The sequence below is a fragment of the Entelurus aequoreus genome, linkage group LG09 (genome assembly GCF_033978785.1).
Source record: "Entelurus aequoreus isolate RoL-2023_Sb linkage group LG09, RoL_Eaeq_v1.1, whole genome shotgun sequence".
In the NCBI taxonomy this organism is placed as follows: domain Eukaryota; kingdom Metazoa; phylum Chordata; class Actinopteri; order Syngnathiformes; family Syngnathidae; genus Entelurus; species Entelurus aequoreus.
In genome coordinates this window covers 12677141-12697960 of record NC_084739.1, presented here as the reverse complement: position 1 = coordinate 12697960, position 20820 = coordinate 12677141, and the positions used below count along the sequence as shown (strand labels likewise).

General features: G+C 39.9%; 1 protein-coding gene across 1 annotated transcript in view; it reads right to left on the bottom strand.

Annotated features, from left to right (window-relative positions):
* Positions 1-20820, bottom strand: part of LOC133657127 (semaphorin-4G-like) — a 64837-nt gene that overhangs the window by 33559 nt on the left and 10458 nt on the right. Inside the window, exons 2-3 of the mRNA XM_062058075.1 lie at positions 14523-14768; positions 391-542 (exon numbers count right to left, since the gene is read on the bottom strand). Of these exons, the coding sequence (XP_061914059.1) occupies positions 391-542; positions 14523-14688 (318 nt within the window). The 5' untranslated portion in view covers positions 14689-14768. The remainder of the gene's footprint in view (positions 1-390; positions 543-14522; positions 14769-20820) is intronic.

Here is a 20820-nt window from a genome sequence, read left to right as displayed (position 1 = left end):
TGACTTTTAAGGTCATTTACAGCTGTTAATCATGAACATTAATTCACCATCCACATTGCGGGTTTGATTTATATCTACTGTAATCATTGCTTTCTTATTCTTGTTAGCTGTGCTGTACTGTATCCATTTGGAGTCAAGTATGATTGTAATAAACACTGGCAAGATTGTTTGAGGCACATCATGCTAATTGATGCAAGTGTCAACCCTCTTCAATATTCAAGTGTTTTTTTTCTGTGAATTCTAAATGGACCCGAGGACTTAATCATTTTCAGCGTCAAACCTAAAATAGACCCCGCGCGGTGGAATGCAAATGAAGCCCGACGTAGAGTTAAAATACTTTTTTTCCCCATAACGGAAGGTGCATCAACACGGGCAAACAAACACACTCACGGTGAGAGCAGAGGCGGCGGAGATGTCAGAGGCGTCGAGCGCGAACACGGCCCCGCGGGCCCCGACGTAGAGGCGCTGCTCACCCTCAGCCTCCAGCAACATGGCACTGTAGTTGACGATGGAAGAGCGGAAACGCCTGCAGCCATGGAGACCTGAGAGGGCAGAATCATCACTTATTCACATTCATCCAAGGAGCTACACTGCAATGCCACACTTTGTGTGGTTGCTTATATTGCCCATCCCTATTAGATAGATAAATAAAGTACTATTTATCTATCTATCTAATAGGGATGGGCAATATAGCCTACAATATATATGCCAATATACACAGCAGCCTCTTGCGATGACATTATATGCTGTATCAATGTATATTATTTGCTATGTAAATGATAATAGAACCATTTCAAAACAGGTTTACGAAGGCTTCTAATTTAGCTGCAGACATATGCGGTAACATTACATCATTTCCGGTTGTGCAGTGTTTTCTCCTCGTAAACAGTTGTTTACTTTTTTTGTAACATGGTTCTATCATCACTTCTGTTAATATGTTAAAATGTAATAAGCACTTAATTCTTCTGTTGTTTGGATAGTTTTGGGTGATACTGCAAATTTGGGTATCAATCCAACACAAAGTAGTTACAGTGGCAGTATTGGTCATACTAATACAGACACTACAAATTTGCAGTCCATTTAACTTTTTGTGATTTAATTCCAAATGGTCTTTTTTCGTAAAAAATGGGATGGAGTAGTTAGAAAAAGGGGCTTTTAATCTTTATTAAAATTTTCATCACAATTATAATCAGACATGGTTCAATGGTGGTGTAACAATATAAACATTTCAAATTATGTCCTATTATCCTACTTATTTCCCGAGTTCGGAAACAATAACAACAACAACTATCAACCATCTAACAACTGTGTTATCAACCTGATAGTATACCAACATGGTATCGTTGACCCGGGGAGCCAAATTTAGAGAAAAAAAATGTGTCTGGGGGCCGGTATATCTGATTTTTAGGAACACTAATACAAAACCTCCCAATAATGTCTGATTGAATGCTAAAAACTTTATGACAGACCGCCTTAAAAAAACGGAATGGAATTTTAAGTTTTTCTACTGAATGAGACATCCACAATGTACATGAAATTAAAGGCCTACTAAAATGAAATTTTCTTATCTAAACGGGGATAGCAGGTCCCTTCTATGTGTCATACTTGATCATTTCGCGATATTGCCATATTTTTGCTGAAAGGATTTAGTAGAGAGCATCAACGATAAAGTTTGCAACTTTTGGTCGCTGATAAAAAAGCCTTTGCTTGTACCGGAAGTAGCGTGACGTCACAGGTTGTGGAGCTCCTCACATCTGCACATTGTTTACAATCATGGCCACCAGCAGCGAGAACGATTCGAACCGAGAAAGCGACGATTACCCCATTAATTTGAGCGAGGATGAAAGATTTGTGGATGAGGAAAGTGAGAGTGAAGGATTAGAGGGCAGTGGAAGCGATTCAGATAGGGAAGATGCTGTGAGAGGCGGGTGGGACCTGATATTCAGCTGGGAATGACTAAAACAGTAAATAAACACAAGACATATATATACTCTGTTAGCCACAACACAACCAGGCTTATATTTAATATGCCACAAATTAATCCGCATAACAAACACCTCACCAATCCCGTCCATATAACCCACCAATACAACTCAAACACCCGCACAACACACTCAAACCCACAGCCCAAAGTACCGTTCACCTCCGTAAAGTTCATACAGCACATATATTTCCCCAAAGTTACATACGTGACATGCACATAGCGGCACGCACGTACGGGCAAGCGATCAAATGTTTGGAAGCCAAAGCTGCGTACTCACGGTAGCGCGTCTGCTATCCAACTCAAAGTCCTCCTGGTTGTGTTGCTGCAGCCGGCCGCTAATACACCACTTCCCACCTACAGCTTTCTTCTTTGCTGTTTTCATTGTTCATTAAACACATTTCAAAAGATACACCAACACAGATGTCCAGAATACTGTGGAATTTTGCGATGAAAACAGACGACTTAATAGCTGGCCACAATGGTGTCACAATATGTCCGCTACAATCCGTGACGTCACGCGCAAACGTCATCATACCGAGACATTTTCAGCAGAATATTTCGCGGGAAATTTAAAATTGCACTTTACTAATCTAATGTGTTGCAATGTTAAGATTTCATCATTGATATATAAACTATCAGACTGCGTGGTCGGTAGTAGTGGGTTTTAGTAGGCCTTTAAAAAAGGTGGGATTTACAATATTAACTATGACCGATAAAACACTGAATATCGACTACATATGAACGCCACACCCCCTCTTGATATTTTACAATCAAGCGAAACGCAACAAAAATGCAACAAACAAAGTGAAATATGAACGCGAAGGGTAAAAAAAAACCCCACGTACAATCTGATATATCTGATACATCACTAAGCTTTAGAACTTTGTTGTAAAAATCTCCTTCCGCGTCTGTCCCTGACATCCGTATTTCAGGCTGGCCGCTCTGCAAACACGAGGCCTGAACTCGGGTCGCCGATGACCGACTACCGAGCTAAAAGCACAGGCAAGCTCCAAGATCGCCAACACTATTCTTGACTTTGACTGGCCCCTGTTACACTCGCACAGACGTGCCTACGCCCGTCGCAAAGGAGATGTCAAAATTATTTTTAAAATGGATATTTTTGCATTGTTGCTGTTCTGTTGAGTAAAATCAAGATTTTCTTTTTTCAAACTGTGTTTTTGGGGCGGAGGGGGGTTTTATTGGGTGGGACACGGTTAAAATGTGTCATCAACATGCATTACCACGATATAACTGGAGTATTAAAAGCTCTATCGTCTGCAAAATTCATATAAATTATATTGCATATTGTTTATATCGCGCAACCCTAGGAGCTATGGTACGTTTACCGTATTTTCAGGACTATAAGGCTCGCTTAAAATGCATTCATTTTCTCAAAAACTCGACAGTGCGCCTTATAACCCGGTGCGCCTAATGTACGGAATCATTTTGGTTGTGCTTACCGACCTCGAAGCTATTTTATTTGGTACATTGTGTAATGACAACTGTGACCAGTAGATGGCAGTCACACATAATCTATACGTGTAGACTGCAATATGACTCAAGTAAACAACACCAAAATGTTATATATGTTCCATTAAAAATATAGAACATTACACACGGCGCTCAAAAATCTATCAAAATGTTTTAGTACGACTTTGGTAAGCTATGAAGCCGCACCGCTTGATGGATTGGACTGTGCTTCAACATACGAGTATTATTATGGTGTGTGTATAAGGTAAGACATTATCTGGCGTTTTGCTTCGCAATATTATGCAAAAGCAACTTTTCTTACCTTCTGGTACCTGCTGATCTGTATTTGGGATCTACAAAATTCCTGAATATTTGCGCACATCCACCTTTGTAGTCCGTGACGACCCCATAGTCGATAAGTTTCTTATTTTTCGCTATCTTGTTGTTATGGGACATTCATCCTCCACTGTTGCCATTTTTAATATAAAGTAGTGTAAAGTTCCTACTTATATCTGTCAGTAAACTCGCCATGAAAGCGCTAAAACAGGAGTGTCAAACGTACGGCCCGCGGGCCGGATCAGGCCCGCCAACAGGTTTTATCCGGCCCGTGGGATGAGTTTGCTAAGTATAAAAATGAGCCGAAATTTTTGAATGAAAGAAACTGCTGTTCTAAATGTGTCCACTAGATGTCACAATAGCAATTTTTTAAATCTTTGTAGATGATGCTACATATGTACAAAATAAACCACATCAGTCGAGGAAAATGAGCAAACTACATAAATAACATCCTGTAATTTGATTTTAATATCATTTTTTTATCTTGATAGATTGAAACTTAACACCAATGAGTTATCACTCTCATTATCACATTTATTCAAAAAGTATAAATAACAACAAATGAAGATAGAATACTATTAACCGCAACATGTAAGTGTAAAAAAAACAACAACATTATTATTTGTACAATTTCAGAATGTGCTTGTTCTATTTTTAAACCAAAAAAAACAATGTGAAGTTGTCTTTATTTTTAAGTTATCATGCCGTGATTTTACCAGTCCGGCCCACTTGGGAGTAGATTTTTCTCCATGTGGCCCCCGATCTAAAATGAGTTTGACACCCCTGCGCTAAAACATACCGGTATAGTGAGTTTACATTAATCACCCAAGGAACTTTGGGTATTAGAGAGTTCCGGTTGGTTGGTTTTTCACGGGACACATTTTCGGCGTTGTTATTGCACTAGTGAGCCACGGATGAGAAGATGCTGCTCCGTTGTTGATTTAAGCAAAGTCTGAATGTTATTAAAACCGTTAGCTCCATCTTTTGACACTTCTTCAACTCCCGTCCTTGTACGCTACACCGCTACAACAAAGATGACGGGGAGAAGACGCTGTCGAAGGTGAGCCACGTAAATAAGACCGTCCACAAAACGGTGCATCCTGAAGCGACTGTCAGAAAGCGGCTTGAAGATGATCTGTAAAATATAATCTATGCAACATTTTGACCAAAGAACCACCATTACATGTTATATAGACCACAAGGAAGTGTTTTACATTTAGAAAAAAAAATTAAAAAAATAAATGACCCTTTTAATGCGCCCTATAATCCGGTGCGCCTTTTGTATGAAAATAGACCTGATTAGACCCACTCATAGGCAGTGAGCCTTATAATCCGGTGCGCCCTATGGTCCGGAAAATACGGTATATGGTGTGAAGCTGTGATATTTTCAACATATTTACTCAAATACTGGCCTGCCATCTAATATACCCAATGAAATCCCGACTAAACTAGAAAAGCACTGCATCTCCAACATCTCCATAATCATATTAGTAGACAAGTCCAGAATCCACATGTTGAACGTGTTTTAAAATCCACGCACGCTTTCGTACATCTCATTGAATGCCTTTGGATACTGCAAGTGTTCCCTCTCTCTGATGGATCTCAGCCTGGGAAGTCGATACAAAACCTTTGGCATTATATCACTCGCTCTGTTCAACTCACTGGACTCATACCAACCCTGCAATAAAAAAAAATCCTCAATAAATAAGTGGATTTTTTTTTAAGGGATGGTTCCTCTTACACCACACGGCTCCACAGAGGATTGGAAGATAATGAAAAGAGTGTGACATAATGTTGTTGGGGGTTTCTGCCAGGCTGCCCTCCTCTACTGCTCTCTGCTGCTGCATATGGTGTGCAGTGCAGCACATGTGCTTGTCACATTGTGAAAAAGGTGCACGCCGTATAGTCAGGTGATGCCCCGAGGTTTGCACACGCTGAACCGGGCGTCTATCAGGGAGCCCTTTGGCTTGGGGTGAGCATGACAGCAGCAGCACCACTGCCACTGTGCATTTTAGAACTGCAACACAACAACACAGAGGCAATTTTCAAATGATGCTTGGTAGACTGGTGGTGCATGGACCAAACAGGAGCCTGTTGCGGTATGGTGAGGATCTGGACAAAGATGCATTTCTGTAAAAGGTCTTAGAGTAGTGTATTGTCATCTGGCCTTGATGCTGAAATTTAAAATAGCTTTTAGTAAGCCCTACTGAGAATATGCAATATTGTGTGTCTGTAGCTTTAATGCTAATGAGCTGTGTTTGACCATACCTCACTCAGACAAGCACTATTGTTCACTTTATCCAATGTTTACTAATGCACTTACTGTACACTAGCTTTGTACGGTATACTGGTACTAATAAAGTACCGCGGTACTAATGAAAATACTGGTTCCCCTTTTTTTTTTTTTTACGGGCATGATGTCGTGACATTGCTGGTTTTACGAACAGAAGAGTACCGTATTTTTCGGACTATAAGTTGCAGTTTTTTTTCATAGTTTTTTTCAAATGCGACTTATACTCAGGAGCGACTTATGTGATCATTATTCATGCGTTCGTTACGTCTCGTCTCGATTACTGTAACGTATTATTTTCGGGTCTCCCTATGTCTAGCATTAAAATATTACAGTTGGTACAAAATGCGGCCGCTAGACTTTTGACAAGAACAAGTAAGTTTGATCATATTACGCCTATATTGGCTCACCTGTACTGGCTTCCTGTGCACTTAAGATGTGACTTTAAGGTTTTACTACTTACGTATAAAATACTACACGGTCTAGCTCCAGCCTATCTTGCTGACTGTATTGTACCATATGACCCGGCAAGAAATCTGCGTTCAAAGAACTCCGGCTTATTAGTGATTCCCAGAGCCCAAAAAAAGTCTGCGGGCTACTGAGCGTTTTCTGTTCGGGCTCCGGTACTATGGAATGCCCTCCCGGTAACAGTTAGAGATGCTACCTCAGTAGAAGCATTTAAGTCCCATCTTAAAACTCATTTGTATACTCTAGCCTTTAAATAGACCCCCATTTTTTAGACCAGTTGATCTGCAGTTTTCTTTTCTCCTCCGCCCCCTCGCTGGGTTATTCCGGTTCCGGTGACCATGGATGAGGTGCTGGCTGTCCAGAGTTGAGACCCGGGGTGGACCGCTCGCCTGTGCATCGGTTGGGGACGTCTCTGCGCTACTGACCTGTCTCCGCTCGGGATGGTCTTCTGCTGTCCCCACTATGGACTGGACTCTCACTGTTTTGTTGGATCCACTAGGGACTGTACTTAGAGGGGGGGTTACCCACATATGCGATCCTCCCCACGGTTTCTCATAGTCATTCACATCGACGTCCCTTGTGTGGGCTCTGTGCCGAGGATGTCGTTGTGGCTTGTGCAGCCCTTTGAGACTTTTGTGATTTAGGGCTATATAAATAAACATTGATTGATTGATTGATTGATTGATTGATTGATTGATTGATTGATTGATTGATTGATTGATTGATTGATGTGTGAAATTATCAACACATTACCGTAAAATATCAAATAATATCATTTAGCTCATTCACGTAAGAGACTAGACCAGGGGTCGGCAACCCGCGGCTCTAGAGCCGCATGCGGCTCTTTAGCGCCGCCCTAGTGGCTCTCTGAAGCTTTTTCAAAAATGTATGAAAAATGGAAAAAGATGAGGGGAAAAAAAATAAATTTTTTGTTTTAATATGGTTTCTGTAGGAGGACAAACATGACACAAACCTCCCTAATTGTTATAAAGCACACTGTTTGTATTAAACATGCTTCACTGATTCGAGTATTTGGCGAGCGCCGTTTTGTCCTACTAATTTTGGCGGTCCTTGAACTCACCTTAGTTTGTTTACAAGGTATAACTTTCTCCGACTTTCCAGGACGTGTTTTATGCCACTTCTTTTTCTGTCTCATTTTGTCCACCAAACTTTTAACGTTGTGCGTGAATACACAAAGGTGAGTTTTGTTGGTGTTATTGACTTGTGTGGAGTGCTAATCAAACATATTTGGTCACTGCATGACTGCAAGCTAATCGATGCTAACATGCTAGCTATATGTACATTTGGGGCATTATGCCTCATTTGTAGCTATATTTGAGCTCATTTAGTGTCCTTTAAGTCATCTCAATTCAATGTATATCTCATGACACACTATCTGTATGTAATATGGCTTCTAATTTGTTGCGGCTCCAGACAGATTTGTTTTTGTATTTTTGCTCCAATATGGCTCTTTCAACATTTTGGGTTGCCGACCCCTGGACTAGACGTATAAGATTTCATGGGATTTAGAGATTAGGAGTGACAGATTGTTTGGTAAACGTATAGCATGTTCTATATGTTATAGTTATTTGAATGACTCTTACCATAATATGTTACGTTAACATACCAGGCACGTTCTCAGTTGGTTATTTATGCGTCATATAACGTACACTTATTCAGCCTGTTGTTCACTATTCTTTATTTATTTTAAAATTGCCTTTCAAATGTCTATTCTTGGTGTTGGGTTTTATCAAATACATTTCCCCAAAAAATGCGACTTATATATGTTTTTTCCCTTCTTTATTATGCATTTTCGGCCGGAGCGACTTATACTCCGAAAAATACGGTACGTTCGGCAACGCACAAGCACGGAGTACTTATAAGCAGACACGGTGTGTAGACAGAAAAGGGAGAATGGACGCATTTTGGCTTAAAAACTAACGTTGAAGGTGCTTTAAAACCAGTGCCGGACAAGCTAATTGGAAAATGTAATAAGCTAAGCTACATGTTACTCTCGATTAAATGTAGCTAAGCTACAGGGGAAGCTATCCCCGGAGAATTGTAGCAAGCCACGCTACAAGCTACACGGCAAAGGTAGTTTGCTACATCAAAGCTACATTTAACGGCATTTCTACCTATGTGCCCACATGTATAATATCAATGTTAATGTGACTGAGAGTGTACAAATGGACCCAAATGGTTTTCACTTCACAGGTGTGCTTGAAGCTCATTGAGAGAATTCCAAGAGTGTGCAAAGCAGTAATCAGAGCAAAGGGTGGCTATTTTGAAGAAACTAGAATACAAAACATGTTTTCAGTTATTTCACCTTTTTTTGTAAGTACATAACTCCACGTGTTCATTCATAGTTTTGATTCCTTCAGTGACAATCTACAATGTAAACAGTCATAAAAATAAAGAAAACTCATTGAATGAGGAGAAGGGGTGTCCAAACTTTTGGCCTGTACTGTATTTCTGTCAGTAGACTCCGTATGGAAGCGCTAAAAACTACAACATGGCTGATGGGGGAGAAGACGCGGTCAAAGTGGAGGCACGTAAATAGGACCGCCCACAAAAAAAGTGCATCCTGAATTGATGGTCATAAAGCGGTTTGAAGATGGTCTGTAAAACAAACCGTATTTTACGGACCATAGGGCGCACCGGATTATAAGGGGCACTGCCGATGAGCAGGTCTAGTCAGGTCTTTTTTTTACACAAAAGGCGCACTGTCATATTATTTTTTTTTCTTCTAAATGTAAAACACTTCCTTGTGGTCTACATAACATGTAATGGTGGTTCTTTCCTCAAAATGTTGCATAGATTATGTTTTACAGATTATCTTCAAGCCGCTTTCTGACAGTCGCTTCCAGATGCGCCGTTTTGTGGATGGTCTTATTTACGTGGCTCACCTTCGACAGCGTCTTCTCCCCGTCATCTTTGTTGTAGCGGTGTAGCGTGCAAGAACGGGAGTGGAAGAAGTGTCAAAAGATGGAGCTAACTCTTTTAATGACATTCAGACTTTACTTAAATCAATAACGGAGCAGCATCTCCTCATCCGCCGGAAATGTGTCCCTTGAAAAACCGTCCGACCGGAACTCTCTAATAACTAAAGTTCCTTGGGTGATTAATGTAAACTCACTACACCGGTATGTTTTAGCGCTTTCGTGGCAGATATAAGTTAAAACTTTACACTACTTTGTATTAGAAATGGCAACAGGAGAGGATGAATGCCCCATAACAAGAAGATAGAGAAAAAGAAGAAGCTTATCGACTATGGTGTCGTCACGTACTACAAAGGCGGACGCACGCAATTTTTCAGGACTTATGCAGATCCTAAATACAGATCAGCAGGTACCAGAAGGTAAGAAAAGTTGCTTTTGCATAATATTGCGAAACAAAACAATATCAACGCTGGAAATGTGTCCCGTGAAAAACCGTCCGACCGGAACTCTCTATTAACTAAAGTTCCTTGGGTGAATAATGTAAACTCACTATACCGGTATGTTTTAGCGCTTTCATGGCGAGTTTCGGACATATATAAGTAAGAACTTTACACTATTTGATATTAGAAATGGCAACATTGAAAGATGAATGTCCCATAACAAGAAGATAGAGAAAAAGAAGAAGCTTATTGACTACGGCGTCTCCACGGACTATAAAGGCGGACGCGCACAAATATTCAGGACTTTTGCAGATCCCAAATACAGATCAGCAGGTACCAGAAGTTAAGAAAAGTTGCTCTTGCATAATATTGCGAAACAAAATGCCAGATAATATGTCTTACCTTATACACACACAGCATAATAACACTCGTATGTTGAAGCACAGTACAATCCATCAAGCGGTGCGGCTTTATAGCTTACCAAAGTTGTACTAAAACATTTTGATAGATTTTTGAGCGCCGTGTGTAATGTTCTATGTATTGTTAATGGAACATATAAAATGCTGGTGTCGTTTGCTTGAGTCATATTGCAGTCTACACGTATCTCTTGTGTGACTGCCATCTACTGGTCACACTTATTACACAATGTACCAAATAAAATAGCATCAAGGTCGGTAAGCAAAACCAGAATTATTGCGTACATTAGGCGCACCGGGTTATAAGGTGCACTGTCGAGTTTTGAGAAAAAAAATGATTTTAAGTGCGCCTTATAGTCCGGAAAATACGGTAATCTAGGCAAAATGTTTATGTAGAACACAATGAAGCGTTTAAATGTAAAAAAAAAAAAAAATCATAATATGAGCTTTTTAAGTAGCAGCTGTTTGTCTAGCTAGCTCCAGTTCTATGCATCGAGTCTCTCTCAGTTACAAAAAGGTCATTAAAACCAGAAATGTATCGTGGCCTTTTGCGCAGTACCAAGACGTGCACCACACAATCTACTGATTTCCCCTCCGACTGTGTGCTGCGTCGTTCGCAGCAGGAGGAAGAGGAGTATTAACGGAACTCTGCGTGGGATTTGCAGGACAATATCCGACTGCCTATGTGAGTGAACACACTACGAGTGGCTTGTTGTGGGAAGAAGACAATGAGAAGTTGCCTCGAACTGTAGCACCAGGGCGCATACAAAGTGTACGCACTCCAGTTAATCTGAGGGAGGTTATATCAACGGTACATGGTCAGGAAGCAACAAGCCGCAGCACGTCGGCGATGCACACTGAAGGAGAAAGGGCAGCGTTTCACGAGCTCTGCAGGAAAGGGAAAAAGGCAAGGCTCGACGATAAAAGTTACATTCATGCATCAAATTATGGCTCATTCTTTAATAATAGCGGAGCTTTTAGCACTCGACAAGTGCAGAGGAATGCAACTCACGCACATCCGCCGAGAATGTCCGCTCTGAAAGGAAAAATATTGCAATAAATAAGTCAAAAGAAGTCATTTAGGCAGGAGGGGGGTTTTAATAAGTCTATCGGGTTGCTAAGGAACAAAACGGGATGACAGGAATGCAGATTTGCATATGAAAGCCCTCTCTGAGGAGCAAGGTCGATTAACCGCGGGGAGGACCGCAGACGAAGCGCACTGATGCATTGTTGCTGTGTTGTCGGAGCGGAGGTGAGTCATGTAGGAGGACCCGTGGGCAAGGCATTGAGCACCGATGGAGGAGCGGAGACGCCAAGATGCTTCAAGGGAGAGGAGGCGGCGAGTAGAAAGTTAATGGCTGATGAAGTGTTTGTAGAGGGAAAAGGTAGACAGGAGTGTGTATTTTCTTGAGTGGGGGGCTTTCTTCTCGCACTTCAGCGGATCAACAAAAACAAATCCGGGATCAGATGAGATGTGCAAAGACAGAGAAATTAAACTGCACCGGCCACTTCATTAGGTACCCCTGCACAATCTAATAAGCAGGAATGTGATCACCCTTTAAGAAACAAATTAGGAAAACTGAGGGGGAAAAAAGGAACATTTCTATCGGCACATAGTGCTGCCAACGCAAACCCCGAAATACGTTGTTTTTTTTAAATCAAGACAACATTTCCTGGAATTGGGTGCGTTTCTACAAAACCCAAAACCAGTGAAGTTGGCACGTTGTGTAAATGGTCAAAAAAAAAAACAGAATACAATGATTTGCAAATCCTTTTCAACCTATATTCAAATGAATGGACTGCAAAGACAAGATACTTAACGTTCGAACTGGAAACCTTTGTTATTTTTTGGCAAATATTAGATCAATAGGAATTTGATGCCTGCAACAGGTTTCAAAAAAGCTGGCACAAGTGGCAAAAAAGACTGACAAAGTTGAGGAATGCTCATTAAACACTTATTTGGAACATCCCACAGGTGAACTGGCTAATTGGGAACAGGTGGGTGCCATGATTGGGTATAAAGGCAGCTTCCATGAAATGCTCAGTCATTCACAAACAAGGATGGTGCGAGGGTCACCACTTTGTGTACAAATGCGTGAGCAAATTGTCAAAGTTTAAGAACAACAGCTCTCAACACGCTATTGCAAGGAATTTAGGGATTTCAGCATCTACGGTCTGTAATATCATCAAAAGGTTCAGAGAATCTGGAGAAATCACTGCACGTAAGCAATGATATTACGGACCTTCGATCCCTCAAGCGGTACTGCATCGAAAAGAGACATCAGCGTGTAAAGGATATCACCACATGGGCCCAGGAACACTTCAGAAAACCAGTTAGTAACTACAGTTGGTCGCTACATCTGTAAGTGCAAGTTAAAACGATATTATGCAAAGCCAAAGCCATTTATCAACAACACCCAGAAACGCCGCCAGCTTCGCTGGGCCCGAGCTCATCTAAGATGGACTGATGTAAAGTGGAAATGTGTTCTGTGGTCTGACGAGTCCACATTTCAAATTGTTTTTGGAAACCGTGGACGTCGTGTCCTCCGGAACAAAGAGGAAAAGAACCATCCGGAATTTTATAGGCACAAAGTTCAAAAGCCAGCATCTGTGATGGTATGGGGGTGTATTACTGCCCAAGGCATGGGTACCGGTAACTTACACATCTGTGAAGGCACCATTCATGCTGAAAGGTACATACAGGTTTTGGAGCAACATATGTTGCCATCCAAGCAACGTTATCATGGACGCCCCTGCTTATTACAACAGCGTAGCTTCGTAGTAAAAGAGTGTGGGTACTAGACTGGCCTGTCTGTAGTCTAGACCTGTCTCCCATTCAATATGTGTGGCGCAATGAAGCCTAAAATACCACAACAGAGATCCTGGACTGTTGAACAACTTAAGCTGTACATCAAGCAAGAATGGGAAAGAATTCCACCTGAAAAGCTTCAAAAATTGGTCTCCTCAGTTCCCAAACATTTACTGAGTGTTGTTAAAAGGAAAGGCCATGTAACACAGCGGTAAAAATGCCCCTGTGCCAACTTTTTTGCAATGTGTTGCTGCCATTAAATTCTAAGTTAATGTTTATTTGCAAAAAAAAAAATTTAGTTTCTCAGTTCGAACATTAAATATCTTGTCTTTGCAGTCTATTCAATTGAATATAAGTTGAAAAGGATTTGCAAATCATTGTATTCTGTTTTTATTTACCATTTACACAATGTGCCAACTTCACTGGTTTTGGGTTTTGTAAATAAAACGGGGTTAAAGGTTTTTAGTTAGCGTATAAGTAGTCTACGTTTTCTCCATATTCCAGAATATTGCAATAATAATGATAACGGTGATTTTTTTGTCTTCTTTTTTTTTCTTTTTTTTTTTTTTTTAACAAACAACCTTGCTATCAAATTTTAATATTGTTTCATCCTTATTACATTGTTTGTTTTCATTTGGTTTGGTTTTGGAACAAATTAACGCAAAAAAACCCGAGGTTCCACCGTATTGGATGTGCCTAGTTTTGTGGCCACCGAGCGCTGTACCAGGACAGTTGTCATGGTTACGGTGCCTCCCTCAACTAGCTGAGGCAGTAGCAGTCTCCACAGTGGCTCTGCGGGGAGGACTTTGAGGAAGACGAAAAGCTCCACAGACAAGACGGAGAAGGTGCGTATATGCAAGTCAGTGGAGCGACGTTGATAGCAGTGGAAAGATTGACAAGGACAAAAACTGCATCACAAGAACGCTAAAAATAAGAAAAAAACACGGCGAGCGAGGGCGGTGAGTTCAAGGAGATAAACACAACTGACAACATGAAGAAGATGCGGCACCACAGGGGAAATGGCTTAAATACTCCGTTTAAAACTACATTTGCACTTGTATACCTGTGCCTGCTTTGAATGATGTCCAATACAAGAGCTGCATAACAAACTCAGCCATTAGTTTTCAGCAGTGCACAAATGTTCTGCAGCATAAGGAGAGCCAATACGCTTCTTTTGATATTAAAAACTCTCTAAATAACAAAAAAACTAAAGAAATATGAAATAATGCATGAAACTGAGCATTAATATTCAGTGAGGGCCCAATTGTTGATTATTGGATGCAGTTAGACAGTGCAAGTGTACCTAATGTTGTGTCTACCAGAGTACCACCGGTGCGCCATGCATAGTGACAGAACAAAAATCTGCTTACTGCTGCTCAACACGGTGACGCGCGGAGTCACGTCGAGGTCCGGCGGCGGTCTGAACGGGTACCCGGCGGCTACGCACGCACAGCAGGCGAGCAGCAGGAGCCGCAGCGATGAGGAGCGGCCCGCCTTCATCTCCGCCAACACGCTCTCCTCCTGACCGGGGAGCATGCACCAGGGGGGGGGGACGGCTCACACAAACATAGTCGCACACAAACAGTGGCTTGGTGCAATCCAAGCACCGCAGAGACCTGGAAAAAAAGAAAAAAACTAATTCAGTCAACAGTCGCAGGTCTCTTTTCGGACAACAAAGATGGTCCGTAAAGTGCTTCGGTCACTAGAATTATGGCAGATCAACAGTGACACTTGATCTCGGTTGAAGCACAGCAATGTCGGATTCACTGGTAAGAACTCTGGCGTGCAGACATTTCATAAGGCATAAATATAAACCGGTGACAAATGTGAACCACTCACTCTTTACCTCAGAAGGTTGTAATCAGGAGCAAAACATAACAACATACTATCCAAACATGATACAACAGGGTCAAGATCATACGTGTCAAACTCAAGGCCCGGGGGCCCGACATGTCATTTAATGTGGCCCGCGAAAGCCTGGGAATAATGTGGATACTTCATCTTTCTTACTAAATGTTTTCATTGTTTCCATTTTGACAGGAAAATGATGACATGAAATTTCATATGTTTTAAACTTTGATATACAGTACAGGCCAAAGGTTTGGACTCACCTTCTCATTTCAATGTGTTTTATTTATTTTCATGACTATTTACCTTGTAGATTGTCACTGAGGACATCAAAACTATGACACCTGGGAAGTGAAAACCACTTCAGGTGACTAACCTCTTGAAGCTCATCGAGAGAATACCAAGAGAGTGCAAAAAAGTAATTAGAGCTAAGGGTGGCTATTTTGAAGAAACTAGAATAATAAACAACTTAAAAAAACTTGTCTCTCCAAGTATCACCATAACGAACAACATTATAATACAGTGGCATAGTAACAAGGCAGATGTTTTATTTGACAAGTTTATTTCATATTTTTGGCCACTGTAACATTTCACACAGTTTGAACAATAACACTGTTTGAATATAGAAAAATAAAACACTGTACTTTAAACAAGTGATTCTTTGTTAGCGCTTATCATAAACAATATTACCAATACCACTGTTGGCATTAACGCACTTTTTGTGTCTTTTTACGCATTGAAATCAGAAAGGAGGCGCATTTCTGGAAGTCCGCGTGTCCTCGGGACACGTTTTTTATTTTTACTTTCTTTACCGACCCTGCCTTCTCTGGGTCAAAACTCTGGTTTACTTGGTTTTTTTTAATCGATTACCGCTTTCCGTCGGTGTTTTGTTTTGTTTCTATTTGCCGGATCAAAATTCCGTCTCCGTTTATTGCATTTTTATTGGTCGACTTCAAAGTAATGAACTTTCCAGTACAATCTCCTAAATTTTGATTCGCCAAAAGTTTTATGAATCACAAATACTGCATTTCCGGTATTAGGACTCCCATGTTCAATGAAAAAAGATTTCAGGAGCCACTTTTCAGCAAATGGCTCACTTATGAAGATGGAAAGATGTTTTGCACGCCATGAGTGCCACTGTATTAAATGTAGGGCTGCAACTAACGATTAATTTGATAATCAATTAATCTGTCGATTATTAATTCGATTAATCGATTAATAATCGGATAAAAGAGACAAACTACATTTCTATCCTATCCAGTATTTTATTGGAAAAAAACAGCCTACTGGCACCATACTTATTTTGATTATTGTTTCTCAGCTGTTTGTAAATGTTGCAGTTTATAAACAAAGGTTAATTTAAAAAATAAATAAACAAATAAATAATTGTGTTTTTTTTTATTAAAAACAAAACAAAAAAAACTGCGTATAGCATAGATCCAACGAATCGATGACTAAATTAATCGGCAACTATTTTAATAATCGATTTTAATCGATTAATTGTTGCAGCCCTAATATTATTTAGCTCATTCACGTAAGAGACTAGACGTATAAGATTTCATGGGATTTAGCGATTAGGAGTGACAGATTGACAGATGTTGCAGTTTATAAATAAAGGTTTATTTAAAAAAAAATTTAAAAAATAAAAAATTATTTAAAAAATGAAAAAAAAAAACTCTGCGCATAGCATAGATCCAACGAATCGATGACTAAATTAATCGGCCACTATTTTAATAATCGATTTTAATCGAGTTAATCGATTAATTGTTGCAGCCCTAATTAAATGACATTGAAACTTGCCAAAATCTAAGTTTGTTGGCATTATTTCCCCTCACCTCCCAGGGGGTGATCAAGGGTGATGGGTCAAATGCAGAGAATAATTTCGCCACACCTAGTGTGTGTGTGACAATCATTGGTACTTTAACTTTAACTTAATTATTTGCCATCAAAGTGTAGATGTGACGGTTTTTAAACGACTGATGATCTACATACAGGTGAGAATAATCAATCACACAATTATCATAATTTAATGACCGAAGCAAAACACTTTTTACACTTTTATACTGAAATAAATACACCTACAACTTATTAAGAACAAATATAGAAAAAAAATACCGGCAGCAGTAAAGTTTAGATCCATGAAGGAAAGAAGAAAGTGAATGAATGTTTATAACTGAATACATTTACATAAACATTTGTTTTATTAATTAAGTAACGTTTATGACAACCTTTTTCCAAAACACAATATAGAAAGTGAGATATAACAGGAAAATGCATACATTTATCATTTGTTTTCAAAACGGTTACAAAAAGTGGGACCCCAAAAATTTACAGTGGGACCCCATTTTTATGATCTGCTGGGGTCCCTAGGACCCTATTTTGAAAATTCCTATCACCAACACTGAATACTTTACTAATACTTGGCTCTTGAAATCACGAAATGTAAATGGAGTATTGTTGGCTGGTTTTTTTTTTATCGGGTTTTATGGGCGGAATAGAGGACCTCCCACTTTTAATTACGTTTAATTACGAGTTAGAATGCATTATTTAAAAAATCCAACGGTCGTCATGTCTCTCATAATGCTTGTGAACATTAGGCAAAATTCCCCAAAAAGTGGAGTTCCCCTTTAAGTGTGAAACACAAATAACCTATATATAAATAATAAAGATGCCACTCTTTGGCGGGCCAAACAAAATGACTCAGCCAGTCAAATTTGGTCCACGGGCCCTACTTTGGGCACCCCAGTTCTAATGAATCCACCGTAATGGTATAATACAGGGGCCAGCAACCAAAAACAAACTAAAAATACAAAAAACTAATCTGTCTGGAGCCGCAAAAAATTAAAAGCCGTATATACAGTAAGTGTTATAATGAAGACAACACATGACGTAAGTGTCTATTAGCTATAATGGCCTACTATCAAAATGACTATACGTCGCAGGCTGAAGCAAATCTTCGTTGACAGAAATGTTGAAATGTAATATTTATTCTCCGCATTTTTACAACATTAGAAACCATTAGTAAATCAGAGGCTACTCAGAAGGTGAGATAACTCCTGGAAATTACTGGCTTTTATGTCTGTTGTATGTTGACATTTTTGTGTTGGTTGAAATTTTTTTCCCCACCATGACTAAGGAAGGTTTTTTGCATTGGGCCATACAAGTAAATGCTACACTTACAGTCATACAGAGCATAAATAAAGTTAATTCACTTGTATTATTCACGGTGTCTACCAGATGGTGACATTATGGCAACATCAGAATTGTCAGACAATTCAAATGAATGCAATCTCCTTGTGGGTGAGATTCCTTATTAAATTCATGTTGTCTCGCGGGCCAAATTGAAGACGTCGGTGGGTCGCACTTGGCCCACGGGCCGTAGTTTGGACACCCCTGTATTAAACAGTGGGATTTTTAACAATTGGGAAGGTTTGTCCTCAAACAAAAAACATACTAAAACAAAAACAATATTTTCCCCCCCATCTTTTTACTATTTTCAATCCTTTTTTAAAAATGCTCCATGGAGCCACTAGGGCGGCACTAAAGAGCCGCATGCGGCTTGAGAGACGCGGGTTGCTTACACCCGGTATAATAATAATAATAGTAATAATGATGATAACACTGAACAAAAACACACTTTTGGCATCCTTCGCCCCTGAATGTGCGTAAAGGACAAAAATGTGCAGCAAACGTTTGTTGCACAAATTCGTCCAGGTCCTCCAGTCTTGACACCATGACAACAACAAGCTTGCATGTTGCATAATGTCACAGGCAAGTACGCAGATGGTGCGTGTGTAAATATTGATTGTGCTCCTTTGACATTTCAATAAGCACAGGGCAATGGAGTGGCGTACAAACCCATGTCACTGCGGTCTACAAGTTGCTTCCGAATTTAATACTTGGTGACATCACTATTGTTCGGAAAGGACACCTCCTTAGATAATAGTCATCATGCAATGTTAAGTCTGGTATGGGCACTTGTAGCTTTTCAGTGCACAAACACTGAGGAATCACTTGAGAATTACAAAGAATCACTTGTGTTTTATTTTCCTATATTCAAACAGTGTTACTGTTCAAACTGTGTGATATGTTACAGTGGCCCAAAATATGAAATAAACTTGTTAAATAAAACATCTGCCTTGTTACTATGCTACTGTGTTACAATGTTGGTCGTTATGGTGATACGTGGAGAGGCAAGTTTTTTCTGAGGTGGTACTTGGTAAAAAAAAATAATAATAATAATAATAAATAAAAAATTTGCCAACCACTGTGTTATGTGAAAATGTGTTGTGGAACTACTGTAGAAAGACTTCAAGCAGAATCACAAGACTGTGTTTTACTTTTGAAGTTCCACTGTTATATTCTTTGATATTTTCTTTTAAATTGCATTGCAAATACATTTTTTATACAACTTTCTTGGGCAATTTTCCAACTGCTCTCCTAGCGAGTGGGGTTTTTGACAGTTCCACCCATGGACCCAACAATAATAGCCATTAGCTTGCATCGAAAATAGGACTGTCAAAAAAGGGAAAACACTGGAGTTTACAGCAACTACTACATTTTGCAGCCATTATAACAACTGTTCTTTCTTGTCCTTTTATCACTTTGTGTTGCCTGCTGTGTGGCAATTATATTTTTCGGGGTTAGCGCCCATTACTGCACTAGTACACTCACCTTTATGACGAGCTCCCACTCTGAGAGCTGTCAAATACAATTAAATAAAAGCTGCCAGTTTTTTTGCAGGCTTTTTTTTTTTTTAATATAAAGGTTGTGTAAGAGGCGCACTGAGGAGCCCTTCAGGAGTCATTTATCCGACTCGTGCACACTCAAAATGGGCTGTCAAGGCCATGAGGCTTTCAGCCGGTCAGTCCGTCAGCCTGCCAAAGAGCTCGTGATGTGGTCTTTCAAAGGGAACTTGGTTGACAGAATGACAAAGAGAAAGCGGAAGCTGTGAGTTGATACGGTCCAACAGTCCAACAGCATCTGGTTTATGGCTCCAATTGTGACATTCTCAATCCTCACTTTTCTGAGACAAATTATTTCTAAATGACAAATAAGGCACAAAGGCATTTAGGCAAATATTTGCCATTATGTTAGATCCACTATGGACTGGAATCTCACAATATTATGTTAAATCCACTATGGGCTGGACTCTCACACTATTATGTTAGATCCACTATGGACTGGACTCTCACACTACTATGTTAGATCCACTATGGACTGGAATCTCACAATATTATGTTAAATCCACTATGGACTGGAATCTCACACTATTGTGTTAGATCCACTATGGACTGGACTCTCACACTATTATGTTAGACCCACTATGGACTGGAATCTCACAATATTATGTTAGATCCACTATGGACTGGAATCTCACAATATTATGTTAGATCCACTATGGACTGGAATCTCACAATATTATGTTAGATCCACTGTGGGCTGGACTCTCACACTATTATGTTAGATCCACTATGGACTGGACTCTCACACTATTATGTTAGATCCATTATGGACTGGACTCTCACTATTATGTTAGATCCACTATGGACTGGACTCTCACAATATTATGTTAGATCCACTATGGACTGGACTCTCAAACTATTATGTTAGATAAACTATGGACTGGACTCTCACTATTATGTTTGATCCACTATGGACTGGACTCTCACAATATTATGTTAGATCCACTATGGCCTGGACTCTCACACTATTATGTTAGATCCACTATGGACTGGACTCTCACAATATTATGTTAGATCCACTATGGACTGAACCCTCACAATATTATGTTAGATCCATTATGGACTGGACTCTCAC